General features: G+C 39.0%; 1 protein-coding gene across 10 annotated transcripts in view; it reads left to right on the forward strand.

Annotated features, from left to right (window-relative positions):
- The window catches only part of efr3a (EFR3 homolog A (S. cerevisiae)), a 48906-nt gene extending 30375 nt beyond the window's left edge, over positions 1-18531 (forward strand). For 5 of the 10 annotated variants that reach the window (XM_081722470.1, XM_081722472.1, XM_081722469.1 and 2 more), the window contains exons 15-25: positions 1-12; positions 549-710; positions 991-1122; positions 2190-2257; positions 2452-2579; positions 3611-3661; positions 4397-4482; positions 4608-4656; positions 4735-4838; positions 6528-6577; positions 6719-18531. The exon at positions 1-12 is cut by the window's left edge and continues 64 nt beyond it. In XM_081722470.1, coding sequence (XP_081578596.1) covers positions 1-12; positions 549-710; positions 991-1122; positions 2190-2257; positions 2452-2579; positions 3611-3661; positions 4397-4482; positions 4608-4656; positions 4735-4838; positions 6528-6577; positions 6719-6824 — 948 coding nt within the window. In that variant the 3' untranslated portion in view covers positions 6825-18531. The remainder of the gene's footprint in view (positions 13-548; positions 711-990; positions 1123-2189; positions 2258-2451; positions 2580-3610; positions 3662-4396; positions 4483-4607; positions 4657-4734; positions 4839-6527; positions 6578-6718) is intronic. The other 5 variants (XM_035528330.2, XM_035528334.2, XR_014125754.1 and 2 more) reach the window with 4 other exon arrangements.
- Positions 18532-22178: the final 3647 nt, after the last annotated feature.

Genomic DNA, 22178 nt, shown 5'->3' on the forward strand with positions numbered 1-22178 from the left:
TTCATGAAAAAGGTACACAAATGCACACATATGCACAAACACACACACACACACATACACACTTCTTTCTCTCAAATATTGCTGCTATGGAAACTACATCTGGGAAAGTTCCAGAAGACATAACCCCACATCTTGAGAAGTGTTTTTGAAAATGTGAATGATTGTTGAATGGAAACTCAAATAATTTGTTTAATGAAAACATAAAAAAAAAACAACCTAATTATTCTTTTATCAAGATGATTATAGTTTGTGCTTATGTTTAATTAACTAACTAAAGAGCTTAAGATCACTTATATGTAAGTAACTAAACAGCTCACTTTTTCCATTCCATTCCATTCTGGAAAGATTACTTTATGATTTATGACTGATATTTAATGGTAGTTTAGATTAGAATACTGTGTTTTTATCAGAACAGACATGCAACTTTTTTTTTTTTTCCTGTCATCTCTGTGTCTGGCTGTTTGTCTGTCTGTCTCTCACCCTTTCCCTTTCTTTCTTTCCTCTGTTCTTCTTTCTCCTTTTCTCTTTATCACTGCCCTCTTGTGTAGCATGGGCAGCAGTTGTACAGGCATATCTATCTGGGCTCCAAGGAGGAGGACAATGTGCAGAAGAACTTTGAGCTTCTCTTCACTGCTCTGGCTCTGATCACCATAGAGCTGGCTAATGAGGAAGTGATCATCGACCTCATACGCCTCTCTCTCGCCCTTCAGGTACACATACTTGTAGTAGTCTTAGTTCTCTACCCAAGTACACTACTATGCCTAGACGTAATTCATGTTTTAACCATATCAAATGAAAATAAATATTTGCTTATTTTAGATTTTCTTAGTTTTTAGGTAAAATCTGTGATTTGTGTGATCTGGTGAAATTGGGAAGATATTTTGTACCAGTTGTAGTGTATAGTATAAAGAAATTTAGTGAATGTTTTTAGCTTTTGATGTTTAGCTAATGATGTTTTAATTCTTTCAACTGTGCTGTGATTGGCCGCAGGATATGGCTCTAGCCAATGAAGAACACATGTCGATGTTTATTCGCTGTGGCATCATGGCACTAGTTGCAGCCTACCTCAACTTTCTGAGCCAAATGATTGCCAACCCTGCTTTCTGCCAGCACGTCAGCAAGGTGCAATCACATTCAGACACTGACAATGTTCTTTTGTTGTCCATGTAGGGAGCTTCCATTTCTGATTATTGTAGCAGTCAAAAGATTTGACACACCTTACTGGATATATAATTTTAATATATATTTTGTGTATATTAAAACGTAATGGTGAGCGGTAAGGAGGCGGATGCGTGTGCGGAGAAGAGTGAGCTTTTATTGCGACAAATCCAGAGTCATAGTCGTTATAACGGTCTAGGGTCATTGAGCCAATATAGAGATCTCGATAATACATGATAAACAAAAACACACGAAGGCAAACAGGGTAAGGAGACTAGGAAATAACACACAGAGGTAAGGAAAAACAAATGGTTAAAATAACACATGGGCTAACAAACGAAGGCTTTGAAAAACAGACAGGCTTTCAAACATATCCATCCATCCATCCATACAAACAAACAGGGTTTAAATAAATGAAGCTAACAAGACTAGACATGAGGAACAGGTGAACGTAATGATGGGTGTGGAGAATCGAACAAGGGGTGGAGAAAGCGAAACTAAGGAATGGAACCAAAGCACAAAAGACGGACTAACTGTGACATTACGGATTATGCCTATATATTTATTTTGAAAAAAAGCATACACAATTTTAGATGCACCCTCAGCAAATAGCTTTCTTTTGGAACTTGTCAGAATGTCTTCAAGACTGATGGAAAAGTGTCATAGGTGGCTGCCTCATTAAGCTGGTTAAGAGAACTCCGAGTGTGCAAAGCTGTGATCAAAGTTAAGTTACTTTGAAAAATCTAAGATAGTCAATATTATTTGACACCTTCCATGTTTTTAAAATGTAGAACATGGTAAAAATTAAACAAAGAGCTGGTGTGTCCAAATCTTTTTTTTTTTTTTGACGTGTACATACATTTTCCTGTGCTCGTATAAGTTTTAGAGCAAAGTGCTGTTTACAATTGTGGCAGTACAAGTGCAAACAGTCCTGTCTTCTAGCTGTTACCAAGGACAAATGGCACAGGACACATTTCTTTACACCTTTCCTACACACACACACCAGCTGACATTCTCTCTACTTTTTATAGGTTATTGAACTGAGGAATATGGATGCTCCCTACTTACTCCCTGAACATGTCTTCCGAGAGAAGTGTGTGTGAGTATGCAGAGTAAAGTGTCTGCGCATTCATTTTGTGTGTAGTTGAGAGCGTGTCTAAGCATGTGGACGCATTTGCGTAATTTCATACCTGAACGACTTCACTGTATAAAAATCAATTGTTTCTTGCTTTTGAGTTTTTGTGCTCACATGTTTATTGATAAATGTCTGTCTGTGTGTCTTGTGTTTTTTAGCCTACCTGATTCTCTGGATCCTCAGGACACTGGCATGTATTTTCAGACAGCTGATCTTGTGGAAGCCCTCTCTGGACCAGGATACAATGCAGAAAGGCTCCATGTACCATACATACCACAAGCTACAGGTACCCATACATGTACACACATTCACACACTTTGTGTTTTCTATATACACCACTTCTCTTGTGTCTGATTGGTTCATTGTTTGTTCTATGGATCCCAGGATAAAGCTAAGAGAGTATTTTTAACACTTTTTTTTGCATACCATTTTTGGATGTATGACCCTGTCTTTATTCATTATCTAAGACAGTCAGCCTCCATCAGAGCCTACAATGGACAATAATGGGGCGTGAGATTACACACGATCAAAAATCTTAAACTCTCTTTAAATGTTATTTAAATCTGCTAAACAGTTGACTAATGATATAAAATTTAAAAGCATAAAAGTTTACAAATGACAAAAAAAAGACAATACACATGACACTATAAATGACAAAAAAAAACTCTCTGTATTGTTAGGTGCACCTATCTGTTGCAGATGGTGACCTTTCTGTTGTCATGCATGATTTTCTACGGCCTCTTTCCCATTCACCAGCCCAGGATCACTGATTTCCCAGTCATGCTCACGGGGTAGGGAGCAGTTCTTTGGTAGAGGTGTATTGGGCATTGCAGTGTAGTTGCTTGCACATGGCAACATCGCTGCTGTTTTAAGAGGCATCTACCACCTAGCAAGATCCAGCCAACTGCAGTCCCATGCTAAGACACCCATCACCGAGGAAGGGGTTAAGGACAACTAGTAAAAATTGTGCATGACTACAAGGAGTTTCCTATAAAGAGGGTTTTGGGAGCATGAACACACTTTTTTATGCTTCTGCTTCTGAGGATTTTTGCTCAGTAAAGTGGTAAAATATTAAAAACGATAACAGTTCCAACAGTTTCTTCATACCCTTGTTAAGTAGGAAGGCTATATAACTTTCATTTACCCAATTAAAATGTGTCTTCAGGTCGTTTTGAAAATCAGAATAAATAGTCACCAAATATGATACATATTTACATTTCTACTTTATGTATATGTGGGGATATAAGCTTTACCAAGTCATATATCTCTCTCTCTCTCGTGTGTGGGTGTGTGTGCCCATGTGTCCAATCAACATAGTGCTTTATACAGTAGGGAAGATTCTGCACAGGTGCAAAGAGAAGTCCAAAGGTACATGTGGTATTAGAGAGAGACACACACTGGGTGTGTTTGTGTGTGTGAGTGCTTGTGTAATAACACTTTAATTGTAGACCCTTATTTGCCCAATCCCCTCCTTACTTTGCAAGCACAGTTGTTGCCATAAGTAACCATAGTCTCTCACCACTTTGCTTTGTGTCCCATCGTGTGTCCCATAGTGTGTCCCATAATGATGACCTAGACTTTATTAAAATGTTTATGCATTCACCATTACATACCATGTATTAAAACAGATTGTATTTTTATGTTGATCTTTGGATTATGGGGTTCTCACTTGGATTGAGGGCCTGGTGAGTTGCCAATGATCTTTTGGGTTGAGCTTCAAGTTTACTTTTTACTCTTTTAATTGCTTATGGAGTTGATAATTGCATGTAAGATGTGAAGAACTGTGTTTTGGTCCTGATTGTTGTTACCATAGTATTTTGCTAATTTGATAGTGCAAGATTAAGAGAAAAGTATGTTTTACCATGAGTATTTTTCTGCCAAGTTGATAAGTTAGCTGGAAGCAGCTAAAATATCTCTGACTGCCAGCTGAGGTATGTCTGGTAGAGGTTTGAGTTTTCCTGAATGTTGGACTCCTGAGTAGCTGGGGATGGTGGTGTCTTTATGTACTGAGAGTTTCTTTAACTGTGCTAAATTGTGTGTCAAGTGAGTGAGATTAAGATCTCAGCTGAGTATCGTGATGTCATTATAAACTTTGACCAACAGATGAAGACCGCTTGACTCGGAGGAAGAGTTTCGTTGATACCATTTCCTTACAGGTGGACATCATGTCCAACAGCCTACCTGACCAGGTCTGCACACATACACATGTGCGCATACAAAAAAGACATTCAGTCTCATTTGTGAACTTTTATCCATCAATGTGTGTGTGTGTGTGTGTGTGTGTGTGTGTGTGTGATGTTTATGGTTCATCTAGTCCCACTTGGCAGAAGAGATTACTTTTGAGACTCTGAAGAAGGCCATTGGTAAGTTCCTCTTCTTAGGTTGTGTCTATTTGTATCCATAATTGTATGTTCTTCATTTAGTTGTTTGTTCTGTCTTAGACACTACAGGCCTCGAAGAGCAGGAGAGAGAGAAGAGACGGCAGGTGATGGAGAAGTTCCAGAAAGCTCCATTTGAGGAAATTGCTGCTCACTGCGAGTCAAAGGTACAGAACTGTGTTTTGTTGTTTTTTTTGTGCATGCATGCATCCGTTTGTGGCTGGCTGGCTGGCTGTGTGCGTGTGTACATGTGTAGGATGAAGAGATTAGAGAGTGAGGCTGAAGTGCCTTGAAAATTTCAGTGATGCTGCTCAACAGGAATTTGGTGTAAAACCTTATCCTGTGCATATCCAACAGGGGCAAGGCAAAAGTACCCTTAGAAAAGTATACTTTTTTTCATGAACTAAACCACAGATGTTCTCTATTAGAGCACCACTAGCTGGCTTGAGCAGCAGATGAAGGCTGTACTAAGTTAACATTTTTACTAGATTAGTATATTCAGTAAAGCAATAACTAGAGTTGGGTACTGAAATCTGTTACCCATATGGCACTGGTTCCTATATGACCAGTATCCACTGGACCGAATCACAATGCAGCTTTCAGTACCTCAGTTTGGTGCCACTTACATAGTTCGGCAAAAAATGAAATGTACATTATTTTTCATTTACCCCAGACATAGCCAAGACATGTATGGAGTCTAAATTTTGCTTCTGTAATGTTGCTAACACACGCTGGAAGTCAACAGCAATGATAACAGCCTTTGTATACAATTTACATGTCAACAAACTACTCTCAACCTGCTCAAACTGCATCCAGGTTTCAGTGGTGAAATACTTCACAGTGAGTCATAAATGTCATAAAACACTTTGACCTAAAACTCATTGATTAGTCTGTGGGACCTTTTTTCAGACCTGAATGCAGTCTGAGCAGGATGACAGAAGTTTGGGCATGTATTTATTAAAGCTATTTGGGTTGCTGTTGACTTCTAGTGTTTGTTAGCAATGTTAGCAGTTAGCCACTTTTGTTCTAACTAAAGAAGCAAAATTTGGACTCCAAACATGTCTTTGGCTATTGACTGCATCTGGGGTTAAGTGGAAAATCATGTATATTGGATATTTCACCAAAGCAACCAAATGCTTGAGCTGTCAGTTAGAAATTCTGCTCTCAGGTACCCTGAAATGGATAGGCAATAGAAGCCTTACTGCATGTCATGTAGCCATCACTAGTTCAGATCACACTTACTGTGTTGGCAGCGGGCGCCTACCATTAGCTAGTACCCAACACCTTAAACACAGTTAAAATGCATAAGGCTAAATGTTCTAAAGTATGGTCATATTTCACCAAAAAAGATTACAATACCAGGATGTGCAACAAATGTTTAAAGCAATAGGTCATTTTACCACAAAAAAAAGTAGTAAACAATCTTACACTTGGAAGCAGAGGGTTGCAACGTATTTGGCAGCTTGTGTGATCCCATGCCGAGCACATTAGCAAGCAGTGTGGGTGTTTATGGCCCAGATAATGGGAAAACAATTGTTCACATTTGCCTTAGAAATAAAGAAATACATTCATTAATGTCCTTGACTCTCTGGGTTGTTTTTTGTTTTGTTTGTTTGTTTTAGTATTGATTCAGGCACCAATTAAGCCTGCATTATAATTAGTATTTCTTTTAGTACCAGTATCTGAAAAAACACAAATGATACCCAACCCTAGCAATAACATCACAAAAGAATTATAGTAATAAGGACTCCAAGCAGATTTTAGGCAGTTTTAGGTTTAAGACATGAAATAATGCCAACACACTAGTTATAAAAGATATTGGAGTTGCCCTACACTTCTTTTCTCTCTCTGTTTAGGCTAGCATGCTGCATGATCGTTTGGCTCAGATCTTTGAGTTGACCATACGGTGAGTTTCATTTTCATTTGGTGAGCTTTTTTACTATTTAACATTACCATTTACGGCAATATTATCTAGAAAATATTGGTCATCTCCTGAATAAGAACACAGATATGAATCAGACTGATGGCCATGTTCATTTGTCTGCAGACCACCCCCCAGTCCATCGGGAACAGCTGCTTTGACGTCAGGCCACACGCAGTATCAGTCTGTGCCCATCTACGAAATGAAGTTTCCTGACCTCTGTGTCTACTGACCTTTAACCTTCACTAGATCCCAGCCTCTCACCTTTAACCTTTGATCTTTACCAGATCACAGCCCTGCCAATTTTACCCTTTTGACCCTCACCAAATCATAACCACTCACAATTTAACTTAAAGCCTTTGCAATTATACAGCTTTAAATACTGACTTTTAAACTTCAGGAGACCAGAACTCTTTGGGGCCTAAAATCCATCCCAGCCAATAAACTACCATATAATTCCAGTTAGGGCTGCATAGTCTAGCATTCGTTAAATGTTATTGTAATAATGGATACTGATATTGCACAAGGCTAGTGTGCATCTAAGTATCCCAACTCATGTCAGACATTCCAGATGAGCTGTCTTTTGGGTGTTTCATAAATCACAGCCTTCACATAATCCAACAAATGTAAATAATTTTGGACAAAATTGTGCAGGCTGCAGTTTAAACATATCAAATGGAATGTGAGTTTTATGTACTACAAGGTACGCTGCATAATGTTCCATATTAATCATATCACTCATAACATCCAGCAATATAATCTCAATATAGTATGTTTGTATTTTTGTCTGTACTGTGCAGCCCTACTTCCAGTATTAACAAATGTCACCTTCATTCATATTCCCTGTTTCCCTAAATCCCAAACATGAAATCTGACCCCTGACCTTTGGCAACAATGACAATGACCCCATACATGTGTCCATTTATCTCTGTGTCATTTAAGAAAGATGCTGTGACGTGATTAGAGACTGCACCATGCCACACTGCTGAAACAACAGTACATTTAACAGCCATTTCATCATACACCAGCTCTACATCAGGGGTGTGTGTCAGTGTGTTTGTGTATTTACATATTTGGGTATATTTTTTCTGTACTGGTTCAGAGTCATTTGAATGTTGCCTTTTTTTTATCAGACTCAAAAGGAAGAAGAAAGGCTCGTGACGCCTAATAGCGTTCTCTAGAGATGGAAGACCTAAGCACACAGGCATTTTCACTTTCTCTCTCTTTCTTGCGCTCTCTCTCTGTCTCTCTCTCTCTCTCTCTCTCTCTCTCTCTCTCTCTCTCTCTCTCCCCCCCAGTAGTTAATTGTAATACACAAATTCTCACTTTGTTGCTGGATCTACACTTTTTTGGAGATTAGCTATTATCATGGTGATCATATCACCAAGGAGCCCCACCTACACTCGACCAGCACAGCTACTTGCAGCTCCCAAATATAGAAACACTGTATTTAGCCTCCTTTTTGCCTGTGTGAGCGCTATTTGTGCAGACTGCATTAAAATGTAGGAAAATGCACATTAGCCAGCTTGTCTAATGAACATGTATATCTCCAGGACCAGCACCTACCTTTCTGGAGGTCTGTGAACGGTTCTGACTTAAAGCTAGTATAGGTCAAGAGCGGCTTCCTAGAAACTTACTAATACAAGAAATTGGTTCTTCCAATATACTGGAAAAACAACAAATAATTTATACACATAGAAGATAAATGTTTATATTGTGACTGTTAGATTATGCCTAAACTAAGCCTTTGTAAGCTTTTTATAGACTTTGTTGAATGTGTTGCTATTGATGCACATTTTTCTCATTCTTCTAATATGCGTGTTTCGGTGTAGAGGAAATGTCTGAAGATTGTAGATGTTTACTTATATAGTTGCACTCATCTGCTGAGCAGCTATTGTAGCTCCTCAGGTTAGAAAAATGGATTTGCAGTTGGAGGAATATCAGGCTGCATCAGTGACTATGAACAGTGTAAATGCTTGGAGGATTCAGAGTGGGTTTATCGAGTTATTGTGGGAGTGTTCTGGAAGAGTTATTTTATATCATATCGAAGATGACCATATCATATGCAGCATAGTAGAGCTGTTTAGAAAATAGGCTTGAATTATGTCATAATTGTTGGGGTGATTTTGAATTGTCCAGAAAAATAACTAATGAGTCACACCTATGTATGAAACGGTATTGAAATGTTAGCGTTTGCGCCTGCCCACTGGCGGTTGGCCACTGTTAACTGATCCAGCTTTGTTGCTGTTTGTGGTGCAAATCACAGCTGTAAAGACCTGATTTTATGTCTCAAGTTTGTACTTGAAGTAAACGGTACATATCCAGTATAAAGCAAAAGAAACATCTCCGTAAAGTGAGAGTTATGGAAGAGGATGTGCAGTTAAATTGGATGTTGGGGTTTTGGTGGTTTGGTGGAGCTGAGGTAGACCAGGAACTGTAGAGCACTGGAAACATTGTGGGTGTTGTAGCAATGACTAATTATAATGCAATTAGGTGTTCTAGGGTGAAGGGCACTCACTGTAGGATGTGAAGGAGGGGGATAGATGGGCATTGATCTGATTCTTTGGTCGAGTTGAAGAGTCAGCCTTTGTCTTTTCTTGGAGGGAAGGGTTACCAGGCAGGAAATGACCACTTTTTTTCTTTTTTTTTTCTTTTTTAACCTGTTTTGGACAGTTTGCTACATTTCATTTGATGTTGCTTAGCTTTGGTTCTGCTTAACGGAATAATACCAACAAACATTTTAATTATACACAAATGTCTGTATATTTCTGTCTGTAATATTGATCTGTTTTGTAAAATTAGTGCAATATATTATTGGTATAAATGGAAAGCTGTTGTCAGTAGGTACAGTGTAATTTTTGTTCAGTTATCACCTGTAATGCACCTTTAGCAATGATGCAGTAGAGTATGGTTGTGTGCAGGTATGTGTGTGTGTGTGTGTGTGTGTGTGTGTGTGTGTGTGTGTGTGTGTGTGTGTGCACGTGTGGAGGGCAACTCACTCTTGCATGCTGGTCTTTCTTGTTATTATAACAAATTGGGAGGGCTGTAATGTTAGAACTAACTGAAGCTGTGAAAATATTAGCCTGAAGCTAACAATGTCATCGCTTCCAATTTTACAGTGCGTTACTGTTTTCTGATGTCGTTGTTGTTGTTGTTTTTGTTTTGATTTTTTTTCAACTTTCCTTAGTAGTTTGGGGGGGTTTTTTGTTTGTTTTTCTTTTTCTTTTTTTTAATTCTATGAGTCCGGTATTTGTAGGAGTGCGTGCGTGTGCATGAACTTGCATGCCTTTGAGGTCTAAACATCAAGCTAAGTCATCAAGCTCTACAAATGATGTGTGATACTCATGTGAATTAAGGCCATTGGGACCACTGAATATTCAGTGATTTATGCTAATTAGCAGACTTGAGTGTGCAGTATGTGTGAGTGAGCGAGACAGACACATTCTCGACAGCTATAGAGTTCACATTTATTATTAAATGTCTGTCAATAATTACACAAAACCACTAAGGCGCCAATTGCACACCACCTCTGTGAAATCATTCAGAAGGGGGTAGATGATCAGCCACAATCATGTGCACAATAGGATTATTCTAAAGCAATCTCAATAAACATTTTATATTCAAAATGATGCCACCTCTCAGATGTGAATTTAATAAAGTTTATTTTTAAAAATCAGAATTTATCAAAAAATAACATGCTTCCATGGTGGATATGACGTGTTAAAGGTTGATCTAATCCATCAGTTTAAGTGGATGTATATGGACTGTGTCATGTTGTAAATTCCAGATGTCTAATGGCCCCCAAAAGAAAGCATTTAAAAGGAAAATACAATGTTTTTTTTCATTCATTTTAAGGGAATGATGATACAAATACTAATAATAACAGCAATATCCAGCCACCCATTTCCAAGCTAGTAAGACAAAGCTTATTTAGTGGGCCCTCCCTGTGTAGGGCACTTCATAGAGCATCAATTCATGACTTCTACTCCCCGCATAGGGTTTCAGTTTAGCTTTCTATATTTTCATCATGTGCTTCTTCCTCATCTTCTGCTCCATTGTCCTCTTCCTCTTTTGTCTCCCTGCTTCCTTCCTCTCTACTGACCCCTTCAGGCTTGGCCTGTCCAGGTTTTCCCTGTGTCTGTGGGTGACGCTGAAGGTGTACGAGTGTTTGTAGTCTTGGTTTGATGGTCTCCGACCTCTCCTGACTAGAGTCCTCATTGGAGGGTTGTGGTGAGGGGCGTGGCCTTTGTAGGCATTGTGCCTGCTGCCTCAACATTAGGTACCTGGACACTAGGTAGTGATCGAGTGGTTGAAGTGTGATGCTCCCAAGCCACTGTGGTGCGATCACACACGCTCAGCCCCATACCTGCATCAGAAAAACCAATCCAATTAGTCTTATCTTAGTAAATTAGGAACCAGAACATTTCTACTCATGAACTGCACTTTATGTCCTTAATCTAAGGTCTGCGTTTTTGTTTTTAACTATATCATGCTTAAGAGTTGGTGCTGGTTGGTTAAGCTTTACCTAGCAAGTTTCTCAGTGTAAGGTACTTCTAAGTTAAATCCAAAGTAACATTTTTCAGTTCCTCAGTACATTAAGATGGGCCCAGGAGCAACATTACATTAGACTGTTTTCAGACAGAGGTCCTTCATCAGCCGTGCAAGCAAAGTGCTTCTCTTATATAGGTTAGAGCGTCCAGTCTCTGAACAGGTAAAACTTGAGAAAAGGCATCATCTACGATGCCACTAAAATAACTGCACAAAATGATCCTCCTCATGCATCCTCATGTAATCATCTTTACATTGGAGAAACCAAGTGAAGGCTTTCTGATCGGTTTGTTGACCATCTTTGGAACATCAGAATTTAAGGATTTGTCATTTCCGGTGGCAAGACATTTTAATACTAATGGACACTGCATTGATAACATATCTTTGCATTGCCAGTTGCTGCTATGGTAGCAATGAAATTGGGAAACTCAAAGAAAAAGAACTGAACTGTACTCTTGGAACTTTAGAACCCCATGGAAAGAATGTTATGATTAACACATCTATTTTTACATATATAAACTGACTCCTCCTCCTACTGCTTCAGAAGCTTTTTACTTGCACAGCAGATGAAGGACCTCTGTCCAAAATGTTCTATTTCTCTGGAAAATCTGTACATTACTAAAATATTTAATATCTCCATCTCTTACTACAGTACCCTGCAGTTATTCACCTAGAATCATCTTCGGAGGTGTACACACACACACACACACACACTGTGTGTGTGTGTGTTTTGCTAAGGGCCAGATTAGCAAACTCGGTTATATGCCACAGGATCAACAGTCTCACAGTGAGGCTCGCCGCCGTGGCAACCAACAAGGCCACTGAACTTCCTTTCTCTCCTTCAGCCCAGCAACACAGTCTCCTCCAGACAGCATTGGTGAAGAAAACAGCACCTACAGACCAAGAGAAGGACTGTGAAGAAGTGGAAGTGAGAGGGCACTCTGGGCTATAGTGAAATTACATGTGTTGGGTGGGAGCGTTAAAAGTGATAAGAATGCCTGATAATGTATTGGTATTAAATACTTATGAGACATAGGGCTAATCATTGCACTTAGAACAGCTCAGTCCGTATTGAAATGCAGTCAAACAAGTCTTAAGATGTGTATAGAGGGTATATTAAACCAACAAAGTTTTCAGTTTGTTGAGAAAGGCAGGGGATGGAAATCTGTCATACCGTCCTCTAGAACCAGCTAGGAATGCCATGAAAGGTATCTCATCCTGGTAGTGAATGCAAGCTCTGTTGAATTTGTTTAGCAGGGTGTTTGGAGCATTACAGGCAAACAGCCTTGGCAGTGTTTGCAGTACTAGGTACTCTTAGTCTTGTAAATGACCTTGATTATTATATGACCATGCCAAGTCATCATCCGGCTAAGTGGCATGAGATGGCTGTCTATACCAGTGTTGATACCCAGTCCATTATTAACAGTTAGCAATAGACATTGGGTTGAGGCCATCCTTTCGCCCAATTGAATTAGCCACTAGGAAAATTAACCACTTTTTTTTTTTTTTTTTTTTACAGACTACATTAGTGCAGGCTTTGTGGGACTTTCACCGGATTATGCATTGCTGTAACTATGCCTTGCATAAAAGACACTTTCTAAAAGGCAGCCTTGTCAAGGAATTCCAGTTTGATAAATCTACAATTCCCAGTCCATAGTTTTTTGGTGTATGTCCCTGTTGTTGTTTGAAATACAGTACATGGTCATGTGTGTTACATTGCAGCTGGTCCAGTGGCCTTCTCTGACCTGCTCTGTTTTTTTTTGTGTGTCTATGTGTATATCAATCCAGTTTGTCCTTGGGCTGTCCTCTGTTGTTGGCTGTGGATGCAGCCGCTGCTGTGTGTGTGTGTGTTACCAATCTAGTTAGTCCTGAGGCATTCCACTGCCCTGCTGTCCGCAGTAGCTGCCATAATGCTGGTACTTCTGAAGGCAGCGGCCAGTCAGACAATGTAGCATATCCCCCAAAGCAGGAAACTCCTGCATTACCACTTCTCCTGAGCTATACTGCTGAAAGGACATCCTGCACTCTATACACACACAAAAACAAAGAAAAAAATAATACTCCTTTCACCGTAGTGTACTACAGTTCAGTTGAGGACTATACTGTATCTTTCTTCAGTAGCTGTCCTAAATGCTCACATTTCTGCTACTGATCCAACTGCTCTATGGTTGGCTGCTCTCTTTAGCTCTACCAGAACAGCTGCTCTGGGGTAGCTCTGGGGTGGTCAGATCTAGGCATATCCTCTCGCCCTCTGAGTGGCTCTGGGGCTCAGTTAGCCAAGCTGTCTGCAGCAGGGACCAAGCAAAGACCGGCATCACTCGCCTCTGGACCTGGGCTGGTTCTGGGAAGCACAACAAGACGTCACTAACATCAAGATAGTTTAGATCATTATTTCACACGACAGGACTAAAAGCAAGGCGAGCACTTAACTTCACAAGGCTGACACACCCAATATAAGGAATTATTATTACAATCATTATTATCAATAGTAATAGTACAGTTGTGGCCAAAGGTTTTGAGACTGATACACAATATTTTTAGATCCTTTTGTCAGATGTAGTATATGGTATAGTGTAGTACAATTATAAGCATAAGTTTTTTTTAATGTTGTGTAGAGGTCACTGGGTTCATACAGTGAGCTGCATTTGCCCCAGGCGTATGGGGCAGTGGGATCAGAGGATTGTGTTATAGTTCTGAGGTGTGTGCTGCCTGAGGGGAGCTCTCGGTCTCCACCTTTGTCCTTGTTTCTGGCTCCTTCACTCTCCTCCTTTTCTTGTCTCCATGGCTCATATATCCAGCTGTGTGTGAGGACAGGTGTAACTGCAGTAATGGATTCAAGAGGATGAGTATGTGTCCCAGGGTGAAGTGTGTATGTATCTACGAAGAAGCCAACATGCCATGACAATTCTGGGGTTGTGTCACTGGTCTTAACTGCACATTCTCTTCCCCTGCCAATCATATTATTTAAGAAAATCATGAGATTTGATGATAAACTATAACCATTCTAACACAAAGTTATAAATATTCTTATAAGTTATAAATGGCAGAGTTCTTAACCAAATTTTAGAGTGCCCCATCCATTCCTCTTTGGTTTGGTCATATTAGTTTATTTATAAAATATTTACTATTTGGAGGCATGCTTGTGGAATTGTAAGTGGAAGTGCCCAAATGTCTTTCCTTTTCCACTGCATGTCTAGTCCAATCCTCTTCCACTGTTACTGCAAATATTATAGATATTATACTTTTTATTATTAGATATTATACTTATTATATATTATACTTCGAACCTCAAGTCCAGCTCAGCTTGAAATAGGTCTCATGGAAGACAAGCATCGAGACTATTTTCTGTCCTGGCTCCAAGATGGTGAAATGAACTCCCACTTGCTGTCTGGACAGCAGAGTCCTTTGCAGTCTTCAAACACAGACTGAAAACCCATCTGTTGGTGGAATATTTAAATGACAACTGACCCTGCTCCAATGTTGACTGACTAAATTAGTACTTATTGTAGGGTATTCTTTATTACAATGATGTTGTTTAACAAACAAGCACTTATTATTACACTTATCATTGTTTAAGATAGACCTTATGTCTTTTGCACTTCTAGACATCAGCAGTGATCCCTGTATTTCTACAGTATTCTAGATCCTTGCTATACTGAGCTCTAACCTACTGTACTGGCTAGAATGTATTCTATGATTAAATAACAAAGCACTTTTGTAAGTTGCTCAGGATAAGAGCATCTACTAAATGTTGTAAATGTAAATAGAAACAGGAAATAAATCAGAAAAATATAAAGCACAAACACCATTAAACCTATGATGAATAGATTTAAATCAATAAATATATAGCATGATTTGAATAATATATTTCATACTCTGGACAAGTTAAGTAAAAGTGCAAAAGTAAGAGCAGGTGCTTGTAAAAGCAGATGCTCTGTGCTTATTATTTACCATATGTGTGGGCCTTAAATTCACGTGCAAGAAGCAACATTCAGTGAAGAACTTCAGTTTGTGTCTGCCACATCTGTTTCAACTAGTCAGTGCAGCCTGAGTAGCTGTGTCGGGTGTGTTGGAGGTTGATTATGTATTCTGTATAGTAGTGATGTTGACCACTGCTGTAGATTGTGGTAAATATCTTCATTTGTAATGGCTTGCAGAGATATTTAACCTCCTTAAAAGTCATCAGATTTTCTGGATTGACACTTTTTAAAAGACTGGCCCTCAAAATTAATTAATTAATAATTAAGTGCATTTGATTTTAAGAAAATATCCTGACACAAATTGCTACCTGAAAAATTATTTTTGATTAAGATACTGTGTTATGCTGTGGAATGACCAAGATTACTCTTGGAAGGCTCTTGCTCTGCTCTACTGAGAACAGAAATTTTAAAATTGTTTTAAAATTGGCCTCTACCTGTGAATCATTAATAAGGTTAACCTTTTCTGGATAAAAAACAACTATGATTGGTCAGTCTGTGAATCTAAAGGAAAGCTGTGAAAATTAAGACCAACAAATATTGTTGATACAATTCTAAGAAATTGGAGATGCAATTATAGATTTGTACAAGATGGGGGAAAAGCTACAAAAATATCCAGGTGTTTGGATATCCCAGTGAGTACTGTGGGTTCAACTGTGACTTCACAGAAGTGGCATACCAACCAGGCATGGCTTATACAAGACTACCTCTCAATACTCAGTATTAGACTGCTGTGGGACAGGTTAGTTTTACCCTACTGATGATATGTTGTTGCAATAGTAATCCTGCTGAATATGAGAGGAACTGCAGGTTCAGGCATTTGGTACATGTGCTTGACTGAGGAGCCACTGGTGCAAAGCTACCAGCTGTGGGATTATGACTCAATGCCTCTGTCAGAATCCCTCTTAAATGTAATGATACCGCAGCACCACGGATCTTCAGTTGGGCTGGGTTAGGCAGGGACTCCCCTCCGGCGGACCCCGGTGAGCAAAGCCACACGTGAGTGGGTCGGGATGCAATTGCAAGGGGGCTGCAGTTGCCGCAAAGCACGTTCTTGGAGAACCTGGTGCTAAATGATCTGTAAAGGACCTGATTCTGGGCCAGGGTCTAGTGAGGGGCAGGGCAGCTACATTGCTGCGATCCTTTGAAAGTGAGCCCTTGATCCAATATTTTGGCAGTGTGACACGGCACACTGAAGTGGGATGTGGGACCCTACAAATTTTTGCCAGTGAGAAAATTTTCCAGCGCAAGAACAAGACTTGTAAGGGAATACAGAGAGGCCAATAATCACTTTAATGGAGGTACAGAGTTCAGTGGCTGAAACAGAAGTGAAAATCAACAAATCACATCAATATACATCTGGGGTTGTCCAGAAAGTATCACAATGTGGGAGAAGGTTTAATGGACAAATGAGAGAAAAATGATATGTGGCTTAAACCAAACATTACCTAATCCTCCACAATGACCATCCAATAATGAAGTTTGGGGATGGCAGCATCATGTTCTAGGGGGGCTTGAAATCTTTGGCAAGTCACCAAATATGACTTGACCATCAATCATTAAGAGGTCATAATGGATCTGAGTTTGGATAGTGCAGGGAAAATTTATTTAAAATCGAAACACAAAATATCTGATTTAGAGATGGAATAGCTATTGGTTTTATTGATATACTGTAGTATGTAACTGAACAGTAATCATATAACAATAATGTAAAAATATAGAAAACTAATGATTTTAGAGAATGTAGGTCTTCATACAGAAAAGCCTTGTTTAATAAGGAAAACAAATAAAAATGTACCTGATGGAGGCTTCCCAGACTACCCTGAGCTGAGGGTCTGGTTCATCACAGTGTCATTAGTCAGCACAAATCCATCAGTATAATTACCCATGGTTCCACTGAGGATTTTATACAGGTCTGGGAGGAGAGAGGTTGAAAGAGGGAGGGAGTAAAGGAATGAGTAACCATTTAGTTAAAACTACTCTGGATACATACACTGTGTGTGCAGTGTATAGGATTATGGGCCATCAAGTAGTTGCCATCAAGTAGTATAGCTGCATCGGATATATGAGGAGATGCTTCCATCCAGTCTGAAAAGAAAGACGTCGATATGTCACAATGTTAGTATGTTAATTCTGATTAATAGAATTTGATGTAAAAAATACCTCTCTCTTGGATTCTAATGTGCCCTTGGCCTTAGGCCAATGGTGTTCAGTAACTCAGAGACAGGGTTATTTTATGTCCTAAGGTTGTGATCTGTTCTGAAAATATCTGTTTGCTTATTTATTTATTTGCTTGCTTGTTTAAGACCTGTAAACTACCTTCTGGATATTAATCCCTCTTTGTCCCACGCCTCCTATTTCTCTTACTAATAGGTAAAGGTCACTGTTATAATTGTCAGGGGTTGACAGGCGGATGTGACTCTCTGTGACCCTTTTGGTGGGAGGATGGATGGGTGATTGGGTAGTGTGTGTAGGTGCTGTCTAGATCTGTGCTATTCTTTTTTTTACCCATTCTGCTGTATGTATCACTGGTCATGTCATTATATGGAAAACCTGTCAGAGAGAGAGGAGAAATTGAAGTGAGGCCATAGAGTGAAAATATGAGATTTGAGTCGTAATTTTGCAAAGCTTCCACGTGTCTAGTTTTGCCTTTTTGCGGTTTTAACACAGCAGACCGCTCATGATTAGTCTGATTAGACTTGCATTAGTTGTGCTAGAGAAGGGAAAACAAACGCCCGAAGTGCACGGGATCCCACTCAGGACCACTGCTGAAATGTTCAAGACTCTGAATGGTTACTGTATTACGTGTTTCTCCTGGACCATGCTGTTCAGGGTGATTTCTGACTGAAATGTAGGAGTTGTATGCAATGCAGGTTATGCCTTCTTGGTCACACAGGCAGAATCCTCGCTCACACAAATAGGGTGAATCTACAGCAGTCAACACATGAATCACTTAGTGACAGTTAGATTTGGGTGAATCTTTGCTTCTCAAACAATTGTGAATTTTCTCCTATGGCTCAGGGAGAATCATGATTTTCCCAAATCTAAAGAATTAATGGAACTCAAAGTAAAAAAAAGTGTTTGTGTGGGTGTAGTTACACATCATACCTATTAATGGAAACAGGGACAGGTGTGGTTGGTGTGTGTATGTGTTTCTGTTTGTGTATTTTCCACAGCTGTTGAGGTGTGGAATTTTTTTGTCTGTCTTTGTGTGTTTCTACCACATCTATTGTTGGTAAGGTAAGAGCAGGTGTGGTTGGTGTGTGTTGATAGTTTTTCTCTTCTAGTACTTTGTAGCATCTCAAATGGTCTAGACAGCACCTACACACATATAATCTCATATTGTTTGTTTACCCAAGATATTTGTGTTTTCTCTATGACGTTCATTCATTAAAAGCTAGGGTATGAATCGAACCCCCTGAGTCTCATTTTGTTTTTCTCTTTCTTCTTCTTTTTCTTGTTCTTGTTAATGAAACACTGTTTCTAGTCTATTCCTTTACTTCTAGTCCTCTAAATGTTTACAGAAGTCTACATTTTTGTGTCTCCAAAGTGTAAATTTAGAAGTCTAAATTTTTACTGAAGTCTTTCAGTCTGAGAAGTTAGAATTGATATGCTAATTTCCCTGGTTATTCTCTTTGTCAAAAAATAAATGGAAATACTAAGAATTTATTTCTAAAAACCTTAACCAAACAAAAAACAACAACAAAAATACACTCACACAACAAAAATGTCTATGCTGTTTTTGTTGAACTGAAATATGAAGTTATGAATATTATTTATGTTCTGTTTCCCATAAAGGTAAAAATTATGTCTGGCAAGCAGAAATCACTGTGGAGCAATGCCTTTAACTAAAACGAGTGCATAAAGCTGAGTGTAAATGGTAAAAAAAAAAAAAAAACTTCAAGAAAAAAAAAAGACTAGAGAATTATTTTCTGATATCCTTACGAACCAAAAAATTCCCATACTCTGCCACTGTCAATAGATTAAGCAGTTGTCCATTACAGGCTACCCCATGAGCTCCTCTCTGTCAACAACACTAATGAATCTTGAATGATGAAATTGAAATATCTAAATAGGTACTTGTCAAATGAGGAATCTAGGCAATACCCATCACCACACAGAAATAACTCAGCTATTATGCCTGAATTTAGTTCCATTGATCTTAAAACTCCTGAGGAAACAATGTGGCACTTAAAACCGACTGCCTTGACTCACTTTTTAATGGAAGTTATCAACTGCCTAGTGACTGACTCCTGTCAGGCACATTCCCAAAATAATTTTAAAAATACAGTTATTAAGCCTTTCTTCAGACAAGAGTAATCTGGATACATCCATCCTAAACAAATACTGACCACAAAGCTACATTTTATAGACATGAGTACTGTAAAAGTTGCAAAAACTCTGCAATTTCTTAAACACCTATGGTATGTATGGTAACAGTTCTAAATGACAATTACCTAGGCAAAATATCAGCACTGGTTCTACTTGATCTTTGCCTTGAAACCTGGATAGGATTTTTTGAAACTCCTTTAATTCATCATAAACTTACTTCCATTAGGAAGCACAGATGACAGACAGAACTACACAGCAATCTCACCTAGCAGCTATGATTCCATAGATTTACTGCATAAAATAAATTGATATTGGGATGTACCAGAATGCCATGCAATTAAATAAGGACAAAACAGATATGATTATATTTGGCACCAAAGAAGAAAGGGTAAATAGTTACGCCAACTCCATAAATAGATCTGAGGGTTGATGGGCATTGAGAGTTATGGTAAACTAGAATCTTATGATGCTGTCACTTCACCTCTCTTTTGTCACTCAAGTTTGTTGACTGAGTGTTGATGTTTCAGGGTTCCCTCATACCCGTGTTTCCTTCTGGCTGCATCCTTTTTGCTGTGCTGCCATAGGTAGATCTGCAGGAGTCCATCTTTGTACATTATAGTTCCCTAATTTACACACCCTTGTACCTGGACATGCCTAATAATCTATTCTCTCTTTCTGACAAGGTACACCTACCCCTGATGTCATGATGTTACTGAGCCTCTACCTGTTTCAGATGCCATGGCTACTCTCACCACCCACCGATGTCCCCTGCTGTAGCCCACCACACCTTCACCCGAACTAAATACTTCTCAGGTGGATGTTCTCTTGCAGGATGGGTTTCTATATGGACTAGACATTAATTGCTTATTTTTTCATTTTATTTATTTATTAATTTTTTTCTTAAAATTGTTACTATTGTGGTAACCGTTGTTGGCCAGAGGAGGATGTCTGCCCCCCCCCTTTGACACCTGGTCCTTCTCAAGGTTTCTTCCTCTTGCTCTAGGGAGTTTTTCCTTGCCACTGTCACCCTTGGCTTGTCCACTGGAGGCTTGGACTGGAACAGTTGTAAAGCTGTTCTGTGACAACATCTGTTGTAAAAAGTGCTCTATAAACAAACTTGATTTGAGTTTATTTGACTTGATAAATACAATAAGTAACAAAAACCAAATTACACATCACAAAGTTATAGTGTAAACAGACCGCAGCTTTAGAAGCCATACAGAACAATAACAAAATCAACCAACATAGATACATACAGACAAGTCCAAGTCAAACTTGCTATGCCTCATTTTCTGTGCAGGCTGGACTACTGAAAAAAGATTAGTACAATACATGACTACAGCTGATTCAGAACGCTTGTGCTAAAATGCTAACCAGAACAAAAAGAAGGGAGCATATTATCTCAATTCTCAGAACCTTACACTGGCATTCAGTTAGTTAGAGGTTTTAGTTTAAAGTGTTACTTTTTCTTGATAAATCTTTAAATGACTAAGACCAAAATGACTAAGACTGCAAAACCAATAAGCCTCAGATCAATAGGGACCAGTCAATTATTTGTGCCTATAATTAGAATGAAACACAATGAACCAGCTTTCAGCTACTACACTGGCCACAGTAGGACCCATTTTGCAAAAGATCTCATAGGTGCTCATACTGCAGACATGTTTAAATGTAGACTGAAAACATTCATGTTTCCTGTGCCTTTAATTTAATTTCAGTTTTAGATTTATTTTAACCACTGTGAATATACTTCCAGATTTATTTTATCTTTAAAATGTCCATTTAATTTTAACATTTATAACAATTTAATTTAGCTTTCCATTTAAGCTCTGTATGCTTTTATTCTTCTTTGTGTTAACCAATTTGAATTACTTTTGAGTATGAAATGTGCTATACTTCCCTTGTTTTTATCCCTCTATCTTTCTTTCTACCTCTTCTTTTCTGTCTACCATTCTATCATTCCTCTACTTCATCCACCGTCCCCATCTCTTTGTCTCCTGCCAGCCATCTCTTTCTCCTCTCTCTGTCGCGCTTGTCTTACCAGTCGAGTACGTCATTTGGTGGAGGTGTGCATTGTATTTTGGATCCCACTGTAACTACAGTAGTGCCTGTAGTCGGCTCCTGTAGATCAGCTGGACACACACCACTGTCACAGCGTATCTACACAGCAAACTCTAGCAGGTACGGCAAATTATTGAACACTCCATACAGCCAGTTGAGCCGCATACCCAGATACCCTGCAACACACACAGCTGCACAGAGCAGACTGATGCAGAGACTAATATTTTGTGTGTCCTTGGAGATTTTAAAGAAGAATTTACATGAAATGCCAATTGAAACATTATTTTTGTGAAAGAGATGGGACATGAACGAGGCACACCCAGATCAGGGTGATCTCAATGTGTCCTTCAACATTTTAGCTATGTCCTTATGGATTGAGGTACCAATTCACCAATCAGAAGCTTATCTGTGTTGAGGTCAGTTGTATCTGGGCAGAATACAGGACTGCTTTGCACTGAAAGTGATTAGCTAAAGATTCTAATACATCAGTACATTTTAATTACATACTTTAATGTATACACGGAACAGTTTAATACATTGTCATTTGTCCATTTTCCTGTGCAACCATGTTTAATCCCTATGTCGAAAAATGTTTGAATTATCTCACCTTTTGTTAGTGTGGATAGCAGGAGTGCAAGAAAGCACTTTCTACCGAGTCTCTCCCAGGT

The sequence above is a fragment of the Electrophorus electricus genome, chromosome 11 (assembly GCF_041902795.1).
Source record: "Electrophorus electricus isolate QZ-2024a chromosome 11, ASM4190279v1, whole genome shotgun sequence".
In the NCBI taxonomy this organism is placed as follows: Eukaryota; Metazoa; Chordata; class Actinopteri; order Gymnotiformes; family Gymnotidae; genus Electrophorus; species Electrophorus electricus.